This window comes from Leptosomus discolor, chromosome 6, assembly GCF_034619465.1.
Source record: "Leptosomus discolor isolate bLepDis1 chromosome 6, bLepDis1.hap2, whole genome shotgun sequence".
Taxonomy (NCBI): domain Eukaryota; kingdom Metazoa; phylum Chordata; class Aves; order Leptosomiformes; family Leptosomidae; genus Leptosomus; species Leptosomus discolor.
Window position 1 is genome coordinate 44844218 of NC_141396.1, and position 17144 is coordinate 44861361.

The 17144-nt window shown below is 42.9% G+C and overlaps 1 protein-coding gene across 2 annotated transcripts in view; it reads right to left on the reverse strand.

The window, feature by feature from the left end:
- Positions 1–17144, reverse strand: part of CUBN (cubilin) — a 148813-nt gene that overhangs the window by 51011 nt on the left and 80658 nt on the right. For both annotated transcript variants that reach the window (XM_086466409.1, XM_086466410.1), the window contains 7 exons: positions 16079–16195; positions 13692–13805; positions 11141–11269; positions 10732–10864; positions 8354–8559; positions 2400–2581; positions 734–923 (listed from right to left, as the gene is read on the reverse strand). In XM_086466409.1, the coding sequence (XP_086322535.1) occupies positions 734–923; positions 2400–2581; positions 8354–8559; positions 10732–10864; positions 11141–11269; positions 13692–13805; positions 16079–16195 (1071 nt within the window). The remainder of the gene's footprint in view (positions 1–733; positions 924–2399; positions 2582–8353; positions 8560–10731; positions 10865–11140; positions 11270–13691; positions 13806–16078; positions 16196–17144) is intronic.

Sequence of the window (17144 nt, forward strand, 5' to 3'; positions counted from 1 at the left end):
ATGGCCAGTGATTTAAAAATGGCATTTCAAGAGGGATACTTTTTCGTGAAAGCATAGAAAGTGTTTGGCTTTCATGAAGTACTTGTGTAAAAAAAAAATCCTCTAGCAACATGCTTATCTTTAAAACACTGTAAAACAGTGTCTACATTTAGCCTGTAACCAGGGCTAAGCTATAACAGTAACTCTATCATCCAACAACATCTCACCAGCCAGGACAGGAAGGAAAATCAGGAAAAAGGAGAGCAGACCCACAGGTGGAAGTGAGAACAGATTTTAATGAGATAATACCAACACAGATACACAGAGTTGTACTCAGCCAAATGAACAGCCAACCCTCAGGAGCAGGAAGAAGCCAGAAAAGGAACCTCAGCAGAAACTCCACAAGAAGCCCCTCTTCTCAGCAAACCTTCCCCCTTTATAATGACCATGACATGATGGGATGGGCTACACCTGTAGCTCACTCAGGTCAGCTGCCCTGGCTGGTTTGAGCCTGCCTAGCATGGCTGGCCTATGATTCTATCCCAGCCAAACCAGGACAAACAGTATATCTGAGAGTCCCTAGAAATTGTTTTAAAATCTATTAAAATGCTTAATTAAAATGTCAATGAAAGCTTTGCATCTGTTAATATCTAGGGCTTTCTCTTGTGGGGAAGTTGGTTTGGAGTTTTTTAAGTAAAGCTCAGTATATCACTGACTACATCACTTTTAACCATGAAACTCATTGAAAACCCACCTCTAGGAATGGTGTGTGTAACAGCAGAAGCATCCACTGCGTACCACTCCAAAAGAAAGCCTTTTCCAGTCACAGTTGAATCTGACTGGAACTGGATTGTCATCGAACTGCCAGAGGATGCAAAAGAAGCTGGATCTGCACCACAGTATGTTGCAATAGGACGAGAATGAACAGTGGGCCCGTCATAAACCTGCAGAGAGAAGGAGAATGGTGTCGTTACTCACACAAGCAGATTTTCACCCACCCCACACTCAGCAATTTTCCAAGGAGAAAATTACGCTCTTTAACTGAGTGAGGGATCTTTCAGCAAATCCCAGTTAGAGAGAAACCTGGAACAAAATCTCCCTTTCCATTATATCCTGTTAATTGTGAAGCTTTCACAGAAGAAGGATCTGAATGGAAGCCATGATATTCAGCTCATTCCCCATTACAGAGCTGCTCTTTAGGGACATGGACTGGCCTCCCACATCAAAAAATTCCACTGGCACAATCTTGTTCCTTGCTGAGGAAAAAACCAACACAATCTGCAGGAAGAAAAAGGCATTGTTTTCTTTTTTTTTTTTTTTTTTTCCCATGAGGAACTCATCTATTTTAAATTCTATCAAATAAATATACAAAAATATTTGTTTCATTTTATGTATTTATAAGCCAAAATCTTGGCTGGTTAAAAGATGCTTCTCTTTTACCACCTTTCAAACGTATTTGTGTTCTTGTCCTCTTCCCTCCAGTAAAAAATGTCCAGTAGAGAAAGCTAGGAAATATTAAATAAACATTAATATTACATTGAAGATCTGATCCTTGAGTCAGGCTAAAGGTCAGGCTGATTCACACGACTGAATGTCTGGCTGATTTAAGAAACTCATTTCACTTTCAAAGGGACAGACAAAAGAAAGGCAGGCTGAGTTAGAACAAAGGTGATGATGTTAAAATCGGACATGAGATGAAGGAAAAAGTTATATTTCCTTTTTGAACTAATATGAAACTCGGATATCAGTGAATTAACAATTAATTGAATGGGAAAGTTAATTAGTGTATCAGTGGGTTAAAAAAAAAAAAAAGAAGACAGGAAGAGATTTACCTTATTTAACTAGGTTTGTTTAACTAGTTATGTTTAGCTAAGTTCAGAAAGAAGTCAACGCCTCTATTGCTCCATTTTGCTTGGCATCATGCCTGCTGTATTTTTTAGCCTGGTAAAAAGGTTAGACTGTATTACAGGAAGGTAGAGAAAAACAAACAGGAAGAAAGAGGTACCTTCCTACTGCCAACAGCAGATTACTGATCCAGAGAGCAAAGAAGGTGCAAGTTCCTTGTAGGATTTTAAAATATTTATAGAAGCATTTATTTTTAGAAGCACTGAGATACTATTATCAGTGTTGTCCTCAATAGCACGGAGCAAAGTTCAAGCTGGTATCTCACCTGAAATTCTTGAATTTGAAAATTCAGGATTGTACCATTGTGGATTTATTTTTAATAAGTTTCAAACTTACAGACTGGAAATATCTGTTGGGGAGCCAAAGAGTACGTAACCCTTCCTATGCTAAAAATTACAAAAACAATAAGCCACACCAGATCCTTGGAAATTCTTCCCACTTCTTTTGTAGGTTTCTCTGTTCATCATTTTTATCAAAGTTAATTGAAATAAACTAACTTCTCACAATGAAATCACCTTTAGCTTGTCGTAATGGCATCTGTAATGATTTTCGATATCCATCTGAAGGATATGGCCATGGATAATTTGTGAAGCATTAACGCTTATTCGCCACTGGTAATTGGAATTATGAGGGTAACTTCTGGGCCACTGTGGTGAAGCTATTTGTCCTCTGTTTCCCACAATGTCATTCCCATACACTGAAAAACAAGGAAGAGACAAGTAATGCCTGTAATTCACATAGATTAAAAGAAGCACTTGGGCCCAGCCTGGAATACAGCTTTCATTGCAGCCCCTCTGACGAAATTTACTTAGGACTAGACAGCACTGTGAGGCATAGATTTCTGTCTCAGAGAGTCCTAGGAAGAACAGCTAATTATTTTCATGTTGTGAGGGATGCAGCATGCCCTTATCTGAAGAAAATTACTAATTCAAGCTGTGTGGCTCTAAATGTAGGAGAGGTGGGAAGATGGTACATCCAAATTCCCACCTGACTATGCCTGCTTCATGCTCATTTCTTCCCAAGAAGCACTAATTAATAAAATTATTTTTAAAAATACTGTGATGGGTTTGGCTGCGGTAGAGTTAATTTTCTTCATAGTTGGCTAGTACGGGAATATGTTTCGGATTTGTGCCGGAATCAGAGCTGATAACACAGAGATGTTTTTGCTGTTGCTGAGCAGAGCTCACACAGAGCCGAGGGCTTTTCTGCTCCTCACCCCACCCCACCAGCGAGGAGTCTGGGGAGCACAAGGAGTTGGGAGGGGACACAGCCGGGACAGCTGACCCCGACTGACCAAAGCGACATCCCAGACCATATGACGTCACGCTCAGCATATAGAGCTGGAGGAAGAAGAAAGACAAGGGAGACGATCAGAGCCCTGGCATTTGCCTTCCCAAGTAACGGTTATGCGTAATGGAGCCCTGCTCTCCTGGAGATGGCTGCACACCCGCCTGCAATGGGAAGTGGGGAATGAATTCCTTGTTTTGCTTTGCTGGTGTGCGTGGCTTTTGCTTTACCCATTAAGCTGTCTTTATCTCAACCCACGAGTTTTCTCACTTTTACTCTTCCAGTTCTCTCCCCCATCCCACTTCAGGGAGAGTGAACGAGCAGCTGCTTGGGGCTGATCTGCTGGCCTGCGTTGAACCATGACAGTCCTTTTTGGTGCCCAACGTGGTGCTTGAAGGTTTCAAGATAACAACAGCTTTGATTGGGATGTGCCAGATCGAATTTATAGCTGTTATTGCTGTTCAGCTATTAATCATCAGGCTCCTGGGCTTGCCATGGAGCTTGCTTGACTCACTGTATGTTAGAGTCTAGTGCTCGTTAGTGGCTGATTTTTGCTTTCGCTGCTTGCTGTGCTGCTGTGCTGCTCCACCTGACTCAACGATGACCACCACGTGCCTGGAGACATATTGCTAACAGCAATGGCGATGTGCCATTGGGCTGGCAGGTGGCAAGGGCATTGCTGCTGTATCTGTGCTGCTGTACCGGACAGGCTGGAACTCCAGTCTGAACTTGAGTCAAAGGGACTGTGATCTGTGGATGACTCCACATGAGAGCAGGACAGCCCGAAGTGTCTGTGGCCACGAATAAGTCCACACCAGAGCAGATAATTCTCAAAGCATCTGTGGCTGTGGATATGGCTCTGCTGTAGCATATACACAGACTGTGGCTGTGGGTAGGGCTATGACGGAGCAGGTCTATCTCTGAAGGCATTGTGGCCCACTCAGAAGGCCACTCCAGAGTAGGTGCAGCTCAAAGCAACTGTGGGTGTGGATAAGTCTGTGCTGCAGCAGGTGTACCCCTGGAGAAACCGTGGCTCATAGATAAGGCTCCACTTGGAGCAGGCAAGCCCCTAAGGGACTGCAATCTGTGGATACGTCCAAGCCGGAGCAGGGGCAAGGGGAGGAGTTAGTTGCAATGTTAAGCCCTATAAAATGGCCCAAAGGAACCAGGCAGGGGGGAGATTGTAATGGAAAGACCTTTAAATTGTTGTAACCCATGATATGAGTTGCGTGTTATAGGAATTAGTATAGCAGGAACCACCTGAACCAGTGGAGGACAAGCCTTTCAAGAAGCAGTGCAAGTGCAGCAGCAACCCGACCTGAGCTGGCTTTGGTGCCCAGTAACTCCACATCACACACCATCTCTCCTGTCTATAACAGATGGAGCCCAAAGTCATGGACGAATTGAGCTGAATGGACATTTTGTAGTCATTTGTGGACCTTTCATGGGCATTTTATGGACTTTGTACAGGGTTGGTCCGCAGAGTAAGACAACGATATTGGTGTATTATATCAAAGGATGGGAAGGGGGGGGGGGGGGGCGTGGTGGTTAGTGAGGTGGTATTGGATAGTGTGGTACCTGAGCATGACGTAAAAGGTATGGAATGAGGGGTGGAGAATGTGCAGGGTTTGTGCTGGAGTAATTTTCTTCAGAGTGGCTGGTATGGGGCCGTGCTTTGGATTTGTGCCAGAATCAGAGCTGATAGCACAGAGATGTTTTTGCTGTTGCTGAGCAGAGCTCACACAGAGCCGAGGGCTTTTCTGCTCCTCACCCCACCCCACCAGCGAGGAGTCTGGGGAGCACAAGGAGTTGGGAGGGGACACAGCTGGGACAGCTGACCCCGACTGACCAAAGCAACATCCCAGACCATATGACGTCACGCTCAGCATATAGAGCTGGAGGAAGAAGAAAGACAAAGGAGACGATCAGAGCCCTGGCATTTGCCTTCCCAAGTAACGGTTACGCGTAATGGAGCCCTGCTCTCCTGGAGATGGCTGCACACCTGCCTGCAATGGGAAGTGGGGAATGAATTCCTTGTTTTGCTTTGCTGGTGTGCGTGGCTTTTGCTTTACCCATTAAGCTGTCTTTATCTCAGCCCACGAGTTTTCTCACTTTTACTCTTCCAGTTCTCTCCCCCATCCCACTTCAGGGAGAGTGAACGAGCAGCTGCTTGGGGCTGATCTGCTGGCCTGCGTTGAACCATGACAGTCCTTTTTGGTGCCCAACGTGGTGCTTGAAGGTTTCAAGATAACAACAGCTTTGATTGGGATGTGCCAGATCGAATTTATAGCTGTTATTGCTGTTCAGCTATTAATCATCAGGCTCCTGGGCTTGCCATGGAGCTTGCTTGACTCACTGTATGTTAGAGTCTAGTGCTCGTTAGTGGCTGATTTTTGCTTTCGCTGCTTGCTGTGCTGCTGTGCTGCTCCACCTGACTCAACGATGACCACCACGTGCCTGGAGACATATTGCTAACAGCAATGGCGATGTGCCATTGGGCTGGCAGGTGGCAAGGGCATTGCTGCTGTATCTGTGCTGCTGTACCGGACAGGCTGGAACTCCAGTCTGAACTTGAGTCAAAGGGACTGTGATCTGTGGATGACTCCACATGAGAGCAGGACAGCCCGAAGTGTCTGTGGCCACGAATAAGTCCACACCAGAGCAGATAATTCTCGAAGCATCTGTGGCCATGCTTATGTCTGTGCCACAGCAGGTATACCTCTGAAGGGATTGTAGCTCAAGGATAAGTCCACCCAAGGGAAAGTAGACCTCAAAACAACTGTGGCTGTGGGCATGTCCATGCTGCAGCAAGTGCACCTTGAAGCATCAGTGGCTGTGCATGGGGTCATGCTGGAGCACCTCAAAGCTTGTGGCCATGGATAACCCCACAACAGAGCAGGAACACCCCTGGAGGGGCTGCAGCCAAGGGTAAGGCCATGTTGCAGCAGATTCACTTTTGAAGGCATTGTGGCCCACTCAGAAGGCCACTCCAGAGTAGGTGCAGCTCAAAGCAACTGTGGGTGTGGATAAGTCTGTGCTGCAGCAGGTGTACCCCTGGAGAAACCGTGGCTCATAGATAAGGCTCCACTTGGAGCAGGCAAGCCCCTAAGGGACTGCAATCTGTGGATACGTCCAAGCCGGAGCAGGGGCAAGGGGAGGAGTTAGTTGCAATGTTAAGCCCTATAAAATGGCCCAAAGGAACCAGGCAGGGGGGAGATTGTAATGGAAAGACCTTTAAATTGTTGTAACCCATGATATGAGTTGCGTGTTATAGGAATTAGTGTAGCAGGAACCACCTGAACCAGTGGAGGACAAGCCTTTCAAGAAGCAGTGCAAGTGCAGCAGCAACCCGACCTGAGCTGGCTTTGGTGCCCAGTAACTCCACATCACACACCATCTCTCCTGTCTATAACAGATGGAGCCCAAAGTCATGGACGAATTGAGCTGAATGGACATTTTGTAGTCATTTGTGGACCTTTCATGGGCATTTTATGGACTTTGTACAGGGTTGGTCCACAGAGTAAGACAACGATATTGGTGTATTATATCAAAGGATGGGAAGGGGGGGGGGGGGGGCGTGGTGGTTAGTGAGGTGGTATTGGATAGTGTGGTACCTGAGCATGACGTAAAAGGTATGGAATGAGGGGTGGAGAATGTGCAGGGTTTGTGCTGGAGTAATTTTCTTCAGAGTGGCTGGTATGGGGCCGTGCTTTGGATTTGTGCCAGAATCAGAGCTGATAGCACAGAGATGTTTTTGCTGTTGCTGAGCAGAGCTCACACAGAGCCGAGGGCTTTTCTGCTCCTCACCCCACCCCACCAGCGAGGAGTCTGGGGAGCACAAGGAGTTGGGAGGGGACACAGCTGGGACAGCTGACCCCGACTGACCAAAGCAACATCCCAGACCATATGACGTCACGCTCAGCATATAGAGCTGGAGGAAGAAGAAAGACAAGGGAGACGATCAGAGCCCTGGCATTTGCCTTCCCAAGTAACGGTTACGCGTAATGGAGCCCTGCTCTCCTGGAGATGGCTGCACACCCGCCTGCAATGGGAAGTGGGGAATGAATTCCTTGTTTTGCTTTGCTGGTGTGCGCGGCTTTTGCTTTACCCATTAAGCTGTCTTTATCTCAGCCCACGAGTTTTCTCACTTTTACTCTTCCAGTTCTCTCCCCCATCCCACTTCAGGGAGAGTGAGCGAGCAGCTGCTTGGGGCTGATCTGCCAGCTGTGGTTAAACCATGACAAAAATGCCTTCGTGCATTCTGGTGAAAAATGGTTCTAATTTGATTCAGCTCTGAAGTATTCATAATTCCTTTTGAAAATGAGTAGTAAATGTCTCAAATTAAGGAAAATTGTTAGAAATTTAGCTTGCATAATCAGAATGGCTGTGGATGTTCAGCTTTAGCACACTGTTCATTCAGCAAGTCAGACTGATGTTTCAAGTGGTCCTTTGATATTTTGGATCTGTAAACTGGCAGCATTTCCTTTCCTTCTGATTCTGCTCCCTGTTTGATGACTTCTAAATCCAAACCAAAAGATAGACGCTGTCGTACTCAAAAAATAAAATGGAAACCTGGGAAAGAAGTTATTTTTTCTTAATTTGTCAATTGCCTAATAAATAGCAGCATGAACATCAAATACCGTTGCTCACTCTCAGGTAGCAAAGACATATGGTCAGATATTAACTCTAACAGGCTACTGGTAAACTTGGGTTGCCATAGAATTTTTTATAGCTCTTATTTGTATCTTCACAGTTGAATATTGCTGAAAGAAAAATCTGAAAACTACATGATAAACTGTTAGAAAACAGTCAATGAAATAAAGGACATTTTATTTTCTGTAATCCATGTAATTTTTTGCTTCTAGAAGGATAATATGATCAATCTGGAAAAAAAAAATTGTCTGTTATGATAATTGAAAAGGTAGAATATCATACCTAATTCTTCTGATTATGTTATACTTAATATACTTATGTACACACGAGTTCTGTTCTGGCATGTTTTAGAGCATCCCTTTACATTCAGCAGATATTTTAGAAAATATTTTTAAAGTGAATTTACTGCCTTGCTGACATCAGCAAACACTTTCTAATAGACTTTACAGGGCTGAATGACCACTTTTTTGAATCATTTTGGAAGTGTTATGCAAGAACAATAGTTTTCAATTAAATAACATTTACTTACAGTGAGAGAATGTGGCTCTGAAGCCAACATCAGTGCCTGAGCCGTCTGAGACAAATTTGACCCACAGGACATGTCCAACCATAGACGTATAATTTGAAGGCAATGAGTTCCCACAGAATCGTCCAGCCAGCGTGCCTGTATCGTTCCCTTCACGAATCTCCAGGTAATCTTTGGTGCAGCCAATACTGTCTTCCACCTGAAACGCTCTGTTTCGATAGTAGTAGAAGAGCATTAGCAGGCCTATGACTGGTGCATACTTCACAGTTTGCCCTGCCAGGTCACTAATCCCTCTGTAGCTGGTATCCTACTGTAACAGTTAAGAAGAGAGCAGCAAGAAAACCCTCCAGAACCCAGAAGTCACTGCTCATTACGTGGCCATGGTCCTGATACAGGGCTCTCTCTTTTCTAGCCCCTTACTTTACAACAGAGCTTCAGTTTGCAAACTGCAATTTTTAAAGAGTTCTCAAACCCTTGTAGTATTTGTTGATTCTCCAACAACTACCATGAAACACAGAAAGTCCCCGATATATAAAAAAGGTCAGACTGTTTACTGTGTGCACATCTATTGGGTGCAGAGAATACTTCTAGCCCTACAAATCAGTTTGCAGCCCCTTCATATGTGTATTATTTCAGTACACTCTCTGGTGAGAAAACAATTGCCAGAGGCTTAGATTCATTTGTAGTTAACATCTCAGAGCTCAGAAATCCGTTAGCAGTTTCTCCAGAATTATGAAATGTTACTGTTTCTCTTGCCTCTCTGAGTTTCACACAGCTGGGTGTGCAAAGTAATGATTGCCATGAACTCTTCCAAACCAATTTTTATCTTAGAAAAGGAATGGGATTTAGTAATCAAGTTACAAAGCCTTAATTATTGCACCAAGCTGAATGCTAAATATATTCTAAAAATCATTATCTGTTTTTCTAAGTGAAGTGCTTTGATTCAATCCAACATACTTTTCAGAAGCAGGCTATGAATATATAGTAAAGGTTCCAGAGAATGCCTCTTATGACCAATGACCCAAATATTTGCACTTTCTGATTTTCTGGTAATGACTCCTCCCTTTCAGTCCTGAATATAGCCACATGTGTTCAGTATATATATGCTGTGAAATGGTTCCAACCACTCATCTGGATATACTTCAGACTAATTTAAAGCTAACCCTCAAATTGCAAGACAGGCATTTCTGTTCAGACTGAGCTGAAGAAAATTAATGCCTCATGCCAACAAAACTTTATCAACCCCTAATATTTAATTAAATTAAATAAATACTGCTTTCTAACACAATTACTGCATGCTTTCCGGTATTTTCAGCATGCCTTTCAGCTATGTGTAACTGAAGAAAAAGAGTTTACGTCTACACAATGTCGCTTTATGTAACTGAACGTGTGTTCCACTGCTTCATACAAGATTTCTGTTTTAGTTCTGAAAAGCTGTTATTCATTAGTTTGTAGCAAATGTTTTGGAAAATGTTTTCAGGCTGTAGTTCTTTTTCTCTGCTAAGTGAGTAAAGGAGGAATAGAATGTCCTTTTTATAGCGTTAGTGAATCAGTACATGTCTAACAAATTGCACCTCATGCAGTCAGCATGTTACTGGGCAAATTTTCCTTTTGTCCTGATTAACTGTAAATGCAGGTTTCAGAATTGCTTTTCTTTTCTGCTGATTCTTGATAAGCTTTGCAAAGGGTCAGTGCTCTCTTTCTTGGCAGAAGTTGCTGTTTGATGCCAGGAAACGGAGAGGCTCGGAAACCCACATCATGGGTAAAGAGCAACCTAATGACCCTGGTAAAGGACTCCACATTGTTGTGTGGATCACGCATGATTTTCCTGTCAGAAGTCTTCAAAAGAAAGTTACTTTGCTGAAGGAAAAAAGAATTCCTTCTGATACTTTCCTGGCTCTTGTTGTACCTCCACTGCTATAATTGTTGGAGAAGTTTTGAAGAGTTTAATATCAATTTTAACCCTACAATCTGTGGAGTATCTGGGCCCTTATATTACCCAGCTATATAATAGACACTACAATGAATCTGGTAGTAAGGAAATAGTAGATACTTCCTTTGTAAAGAAAAGGCGGAGCAATGCTGTGTTTCCTCTTCTTGTTTATAAGTGAATGAGAACTCACTTCTTCAGCATCCCATGTTGCTCAAACAATAAACCACCTATTTATATAATGCTGTATATGCCTTAATATAAACAATGACTAAGACTGGAGAACACTGATTGCAAGCTGCCACTAACCACTGCTGTGTTCTCTTTCCAAGTTACTCTAAAAACATGTGTCAGCTGTATCATCTGGTAATTACATTTCCTAATAAACACAGAGCATCCTTCCTTCAGGTCTGCTAAAGGTCTGAATAATAACCCCTGCCAATTCATTTACATGAAGGACAGCTGGAGCCGGTTGCCAGGAGAGCTGAGAATTGTCCAGACACACTCAGTGTTGAGCGGATATGGCTCGGGATAGCCAGGGCTGTTGAAAGCTCCTCTGTCCATATGGAAAGTACCCCCACAGGCTGCAACGATAAGGAGACGACAGAGGCTTGAGAAGGATGACATTAAAAAGAAAAAAATAATTGACAGAGCCAGAGCATTTGCTAATCAAGAAAGCATTTCTCTTTGTCTCCTTGTCCTTTAGCTTGTTGATATACTTACTGAGACCTTGGCCAAAAAAAAGGAAGGGCAATAGGGAATTTTAAAAGATGGAACGTCAGGGAAACAGAGATACAGGACCTGTTCTTTTTCTTAAAAGTCAGAGACATAAGGTACCAACATCTGTCAGATGGACTCACATGATGATGATGCACCATAGGTGGCATGGAAGCCCCTGGCAGCAATGTTGTTCTTGGAGATGAAGTTCACCACCAAAGCATTACCAAAAGAAGTGATAGGATGTGGTATAGTAGTGCCACAGTAACGGCCTGAAAGAGAATAAGCCAGAGAGAAAAAAAAAGGAATGTTCACTATGATTACTATTGCTAATTTAATATTTGAGGTTAATGCCTGACAGCAACCAGGAGTAATGTTGTTGCTTACAATTACAGCTGTCAGTTCAATCTACATAAAAATGATATATTCCATTTCATTTGCACAGAACTCAACTCTGGTGGCAAGTTTTTTTTAACACAGGAAGGACCTCCTGCACTCCAGACACCCTAGTCACTGGCTATTCTGTCATTGAGTTCCTTTGTGTTCACTCTATACAGAAATTTCAGCCTAATTGGAAAAGAAAAATTCCCATCAAATATATCTGACAGTAGTGTAACATGGGGGTTAGGAATATGAATCATATTCAAGCAGAGCATTTGACACTGTCCCGTATGACATCTTTGTCTCTAAACTGGGAAGACATGGATTTGATGGATGGGCCACTCGGTGGATCAGGAATTGGCTGAATAGTTGCAGTCAAAGAGTCACGGTCAACAGCTCAATGTCTGAATGTAGACCAGTGACGAGTCCTCAAGTGTTGGCATTGGGACCGGTGCTATTTAACATCTTTGTCGGTGACATGGACAGTGGGATTGAGTGCACCCTCAGCAACTTTGCCAAGGACAGCAAGCTGTGTGGTGTGGTCAACATGTTGGAGGGAAGGGAGGCCATCCAGAGGGAGCTGAACAGCCTGGAGAGGTGGGCCCATGCAAACATCATGGAGCTCAACAAGGCCAAGAGCAAGGCCCTGCACCTGGGTCAGGGCAATCCCAAGCACAGACACAGGCTGGGTGATGAGTGCATTGAGAGCAGCCCTGTGGAGAAGAATTGGGGGTGCTGTTGATGAAAAGCTGAATATGACCCAGCAATGCACACTCGCAGACCAAAAAGCCAATCGCATCCTGGGCTGCATCACAGGCAGCGTGGCCAGCAGGTTGATGGAGGTGATTCTGCCCCTCTGCTCTGCTCTGGTGAGACCCCACCTGCAGTGCTGTGTCCAGCTCTGGGGCCCCCAGCTCAAGAAAGACACGGACCTGCTCGAGCGGCCGCCAAGATGCTCAGGGGGCTGCAGCACCTCCCCTGCAAGGACAGGCTGAGAGAGTTGGGGTTGTTCAGCCTGGAGAAGAGAAGGCTCCAGGGAGACCCTAAAGAGACCTTGCAGTACTTTGCAGGGGCCTACAGGAAAGGTGGGGAGGGACTCTTGATCAGCGAGTGTAGTGATAGGACAAGGGGTAACAGTTTCAAACTGAAAGAGGGGAGATTTTGATGAGATATTAGGAAGAAGTTCTTCACTGTGAGGGTGGTGAGGCACTGGCAAAGGTTGCCCAGAGAAGCTATGGCTGCCCCTCCCTGGCAGTGTTCAAGGCCAGGTTGGATTGGGCTTGGAGCAACCTGGTCTAGTGGAAGGTGTCCTTGCCCGTGGCAGGGGGTTGGAACTAGGTGGTCTTTAAGGTGCCTTCCAATCTAAACCATTCTGTGATTCTGGTTTCCATTTCACTCAATTGGTTTCTAATGAAAAACAATTATATATATTGTCACATAAATGACAAATAACAGTCCAGTGTTCCTGTAATGGATTGTAACATGGCGATTAGGAATATGACTCATGATCCAGCAGAAAGGCATCTGACCACAAAAAGAAAGATAGCAGCTAGTATCCTGGTCCTCTTGCCAAGTGAAAGCCAAGAGTAGGAGACCAAAAAAATAATTCTGCTTTTAGTTATAAACCATTTCAATTGAGTGCAGCCCTACTACTGACAAAGGAGCATATAGAAAAGTAGAGTAAGGGAGAGCATTATCAGGCACAGATATTCCATATTTCTCAGAGAGGAATTTGAGGCAACTCTGAGGATGTGAGAGGAATCAGGCCCAGCCTTTGGCAAGGGCTCTCTCACGGGTTCCTGGCAGTACAAGCACTGAATTTTGCTACTCCAGGCTGCTACTGCCACTTGAAGGTGATGGCTTTGGACAGAGATATCAGGAGAAAGCTGTAGAAAATTCAGGAACAAGCAGAAAATCAGGCTTTCCTGGGCTTGAGGAAAATCCATTTTCTGTTCCCAGAAATCTGCAGCTTTCTTCACCTTTGCTTAGTGTGGACTATGCTTATGAGTGTGGGTTACACTAGATTTTTGTACGGTTAATGGAATTCAGTTTAAACTGAATTGCTTGGTTCCCAGTATTGTTTAGCTGACGAGGAAGAATAAGGCAGCTGGAGTCAATCTCAAATAGCAGGTTAGTAGGAATACAGTCAGAGCCTGAGAGGACTCCATTCCCAGTCTCCTCTGGCCAGAGTGGCCAAGGAGCTTTCTTTATTACAGAAAATCCATGAAGCAGGAGGACACTCACAGAAAACCTTCCCCTGCTTACCTTGAGTGTAGTTCTGTATATGATACAACCAAGGGAAAGGTACAATACCTTGAAGAGGAGCCTCGTAGTTATTCCCATCCAAAATCTCCACAAAATCCGTTGTACAGTTTTGTCTATTGTTTTCAATATCAAAGTCAGTGAATGAGAGTGTGACGTGGTTGACTGGCAACAGCAAAGAGTAAAAACTTGAAGTTTGGCATTTCACAGAGAAATGATAACATGTAAACAAATGTCTCATATTTTCTCTTCTCCCCTGAAGTCAATCAGTCCCCATGAAGTATAACTGATGTTACAGTATAACTATAACATCAGTTTATCCCCTGCTATGTGGAGTGAATTTGATGGAAGTGCATTAATTCTTACTGTAAAGGTCCTGGTACATCTCTTCGTATTTCCCTACTTTCTAGTACAATTGACATTAGAAGAGTAGGATTTAACATGTACACATGAATCTAAATTTCCTAATATCTGAACAGCTTCATTATATACTGAAAGTGTCAGCAAATACAACATGGAAAATTTACACACATTCAGAAACAAAAGTTATTTCTACACATCCGTGACCTTCTGTCCCTTTGTGATCTATACCATAGATCCAGACAAAATGTGAATTGATGCTGCCCTGCTCCAGGCTTAGAAATAACTGGTTCTTTCATCATTTTGTAACTTTCCACATTCATCAATTGGACTGGTTAAAGGATCATTAACTACCCTCAGCTATATTTGTACAGAATTGGATTTTCCACACCCTTGAACTGCAGGCTACATCCTGAAAAAGAGGATTTCTGACTCAGGGTGTTTTTGACTCTTCCTATTGCTCTTGCTTGTCCGATACGAACAAAGGTGAAGTCTCAACTGGAAGAAGAGAGGTTGTCCTCAACACCAGTCTGTGACAGTAGTCACTCCTGGCCTTAGAGCTCCTAGCAGTTCAAGCAAGTCAGAAAGAATCTCATGATTTAGATGATAACTAAGTTCTCTCCTACATTGACCAAGCCTGAATTTGACACAAATATTTTGCTTCTCACTGGGCTACATTTAATTAGCTAGAACAAGCTGAAATGACAGACATGGACCCAGGCACTGCGTTCAGCAGGGTGCCACTGACTGGCACTCAGCTGCCTAGTCTGCATGCTCGACACTCTCTTGTGTCCTGTTTGGTCAATCAATTACAGCTATCAATTCAGGTCCTCGGGATACATAGCAAAAAGGAAAAACACAGTGTGGGGCAAGAGCAGGAGACTTGTTGACCTTATCAGTAACAGCAGAGCAGGAACTCTGCTGTGGTTGCCATTGGCTAGATCTGTTGTGCGTGGGTGTGCCCTGTAACGCTGCGTGGCACGACGGGGCCACCTGTACCTGCAAGGTGTAACATGTGGTGGTCCTGGAGGTAAGTGGAGGAAGCCACTACATACACAGGCTATTTCTTATGCAGCATTTTTCTGGTCTCCCATACTGATGTAATTCAGGAGATAAAAGTTATGTATCTAGGAAAAGATCATTTTCAAAAATAAATGTTGTGTAGGTGAGGAAGAGCTTTGATGATGTCCTTTTCATGTATTTGTGTAAGAACCTATGCTAAAAACCGATATTGTTTATCTCCTGATTTTTGTTTTTATGGTTTCTTTGGCAAATTGGTTTTCATTTTATAACTTACCAAAATAAACTCGTAAATGTGGAACATTCTATGATTTTGACAGCAATGGCTAAATATCAGATGAACAACTGAAGTTCAGTAGTTGCTATTAAAAACAACCATTAATTTTTAAATTATGTTACTGGGATACTATTACCAAATTGTAAATGTTTTTTTAGGAATATTATATAACGTAAAGGTAATACTGGGTATTAAATGTAATGCCACTATCTGATGGAAAATATTTGATGTTTTATGATCAATCATAAGTCTGTGTAAAATTAGACAGGAACATCTGAGAGTGTACCTATGCACATAAGACCAGTTTATTTATATTTTTTCATTTGTGTCTGGAATTGAAATTCCTCTGTACCTCTTCTCATTATTTAATTAATTTAATTTTAAGTTAACAGCATAGATTTGATCTAACACAACTCTAGCTTGAAAAATCCAGACCAAAGTAAGGTCAGCTAAATACAAGTCCTTTAATTATATTTAAACCCTTAGATTTTCTCACAGATTAGTCCAACTTCACATAGTATTCAATACCTCATTTATAATTGCAACGCTTAGGTCACAGTAAATTAGCTAAGATGACAAAGTTATAAACTGTTTTCTTCACTATGCACTAAATCTTTTAGAGTGAAATCTAACTTAGGGCAGATTAGGAGAGCCACACTCTCCAACTACCAGGATGCAGAACTTCCTAGAGAAATAAAGGAGGAATTTTGTATTGTTATTACAGAAAAGAAGATGAGGATGTTAGTCATCCCAGCTAACCATAAAAGATGTTTTTACTTACACGGTTCCTGAGCCTGAATAATCCAGCTGCAGTTCTGATTGTTTGGGTATTTGGCAGGATACAGGGGAGAGGAAATTGCTGCCCCAACTGAATCTGACTCTATGAAACTTCCGCATGCTTTAGAATGAAACACATATGCACACACATACACACATAGAAATTTATATATACAAAACACATAACTTGGATTCTGTAGTGAAAATGAATGCATAAAATGTAACATGCTACGTTAATGTCAAATGAGGAAAAAATTCACAACAGTAATTTATCAGAAGAGGAGGTTTAAGGACTAGCTCCCAGCACCAGGTGTACTTCCTTGACCTGGATCCACAGGCCATGATGCAGCTAGCTGACTATGTGAGAGAAGGCAGAGTGACTTGGGAACAGAACTCATCTTCATCAGCTCCTCATAGCCCAGAAGAGCAATCTTGGGGCCAAAAGAACTTGGTTTCAGGGTAGTGCAATCATACACCCATTTCTCTGATCACTTGCCTATGTTGGCAACTAGGAATTAAAAAATTATAAGAAACCCTCCAGAACCTTCAATGCATTGGCATGATCTTGTGAGCTGCGTGAACGAAACTGCAATTGTGTAAAATGTTGCACATGTGTAAGGTCTTGGCTGACTGCATAACTTTGGCTAACAGTGCTGAGTGCTGCCGTGCCTCATTTCTAAAAATCCTAAGAAGAAAATGAGAGAAAGGGATTTTTCTTTGCACAAACTAAATGGCTATATCTTGGGGGGAATTTGTTTCCAAAGTTATTGTGAAAAAATGAAAGAAAATCACCAATTGTCAAATAGTATGTAATTTCACGAAATATTCTGCCCAGTTGGTGTCATTTTTCATTAAAAAGGAAACCATGTAAAATACCAATTAGTCCTTCACAAATTGGATAGCTGATGATTGGCAGGGTTTGCAGGCCCGAATCCATGGACTTCATCAATAGCGCCACACAGAATTCTTTTATAGCTTTTCAGATTCATGCACATGGATAGACATATAAAATGTTATTTTGTCACTCGTTCGTGGAAACGACCAGTTGCACATTTTTCTCAGGACAGTTA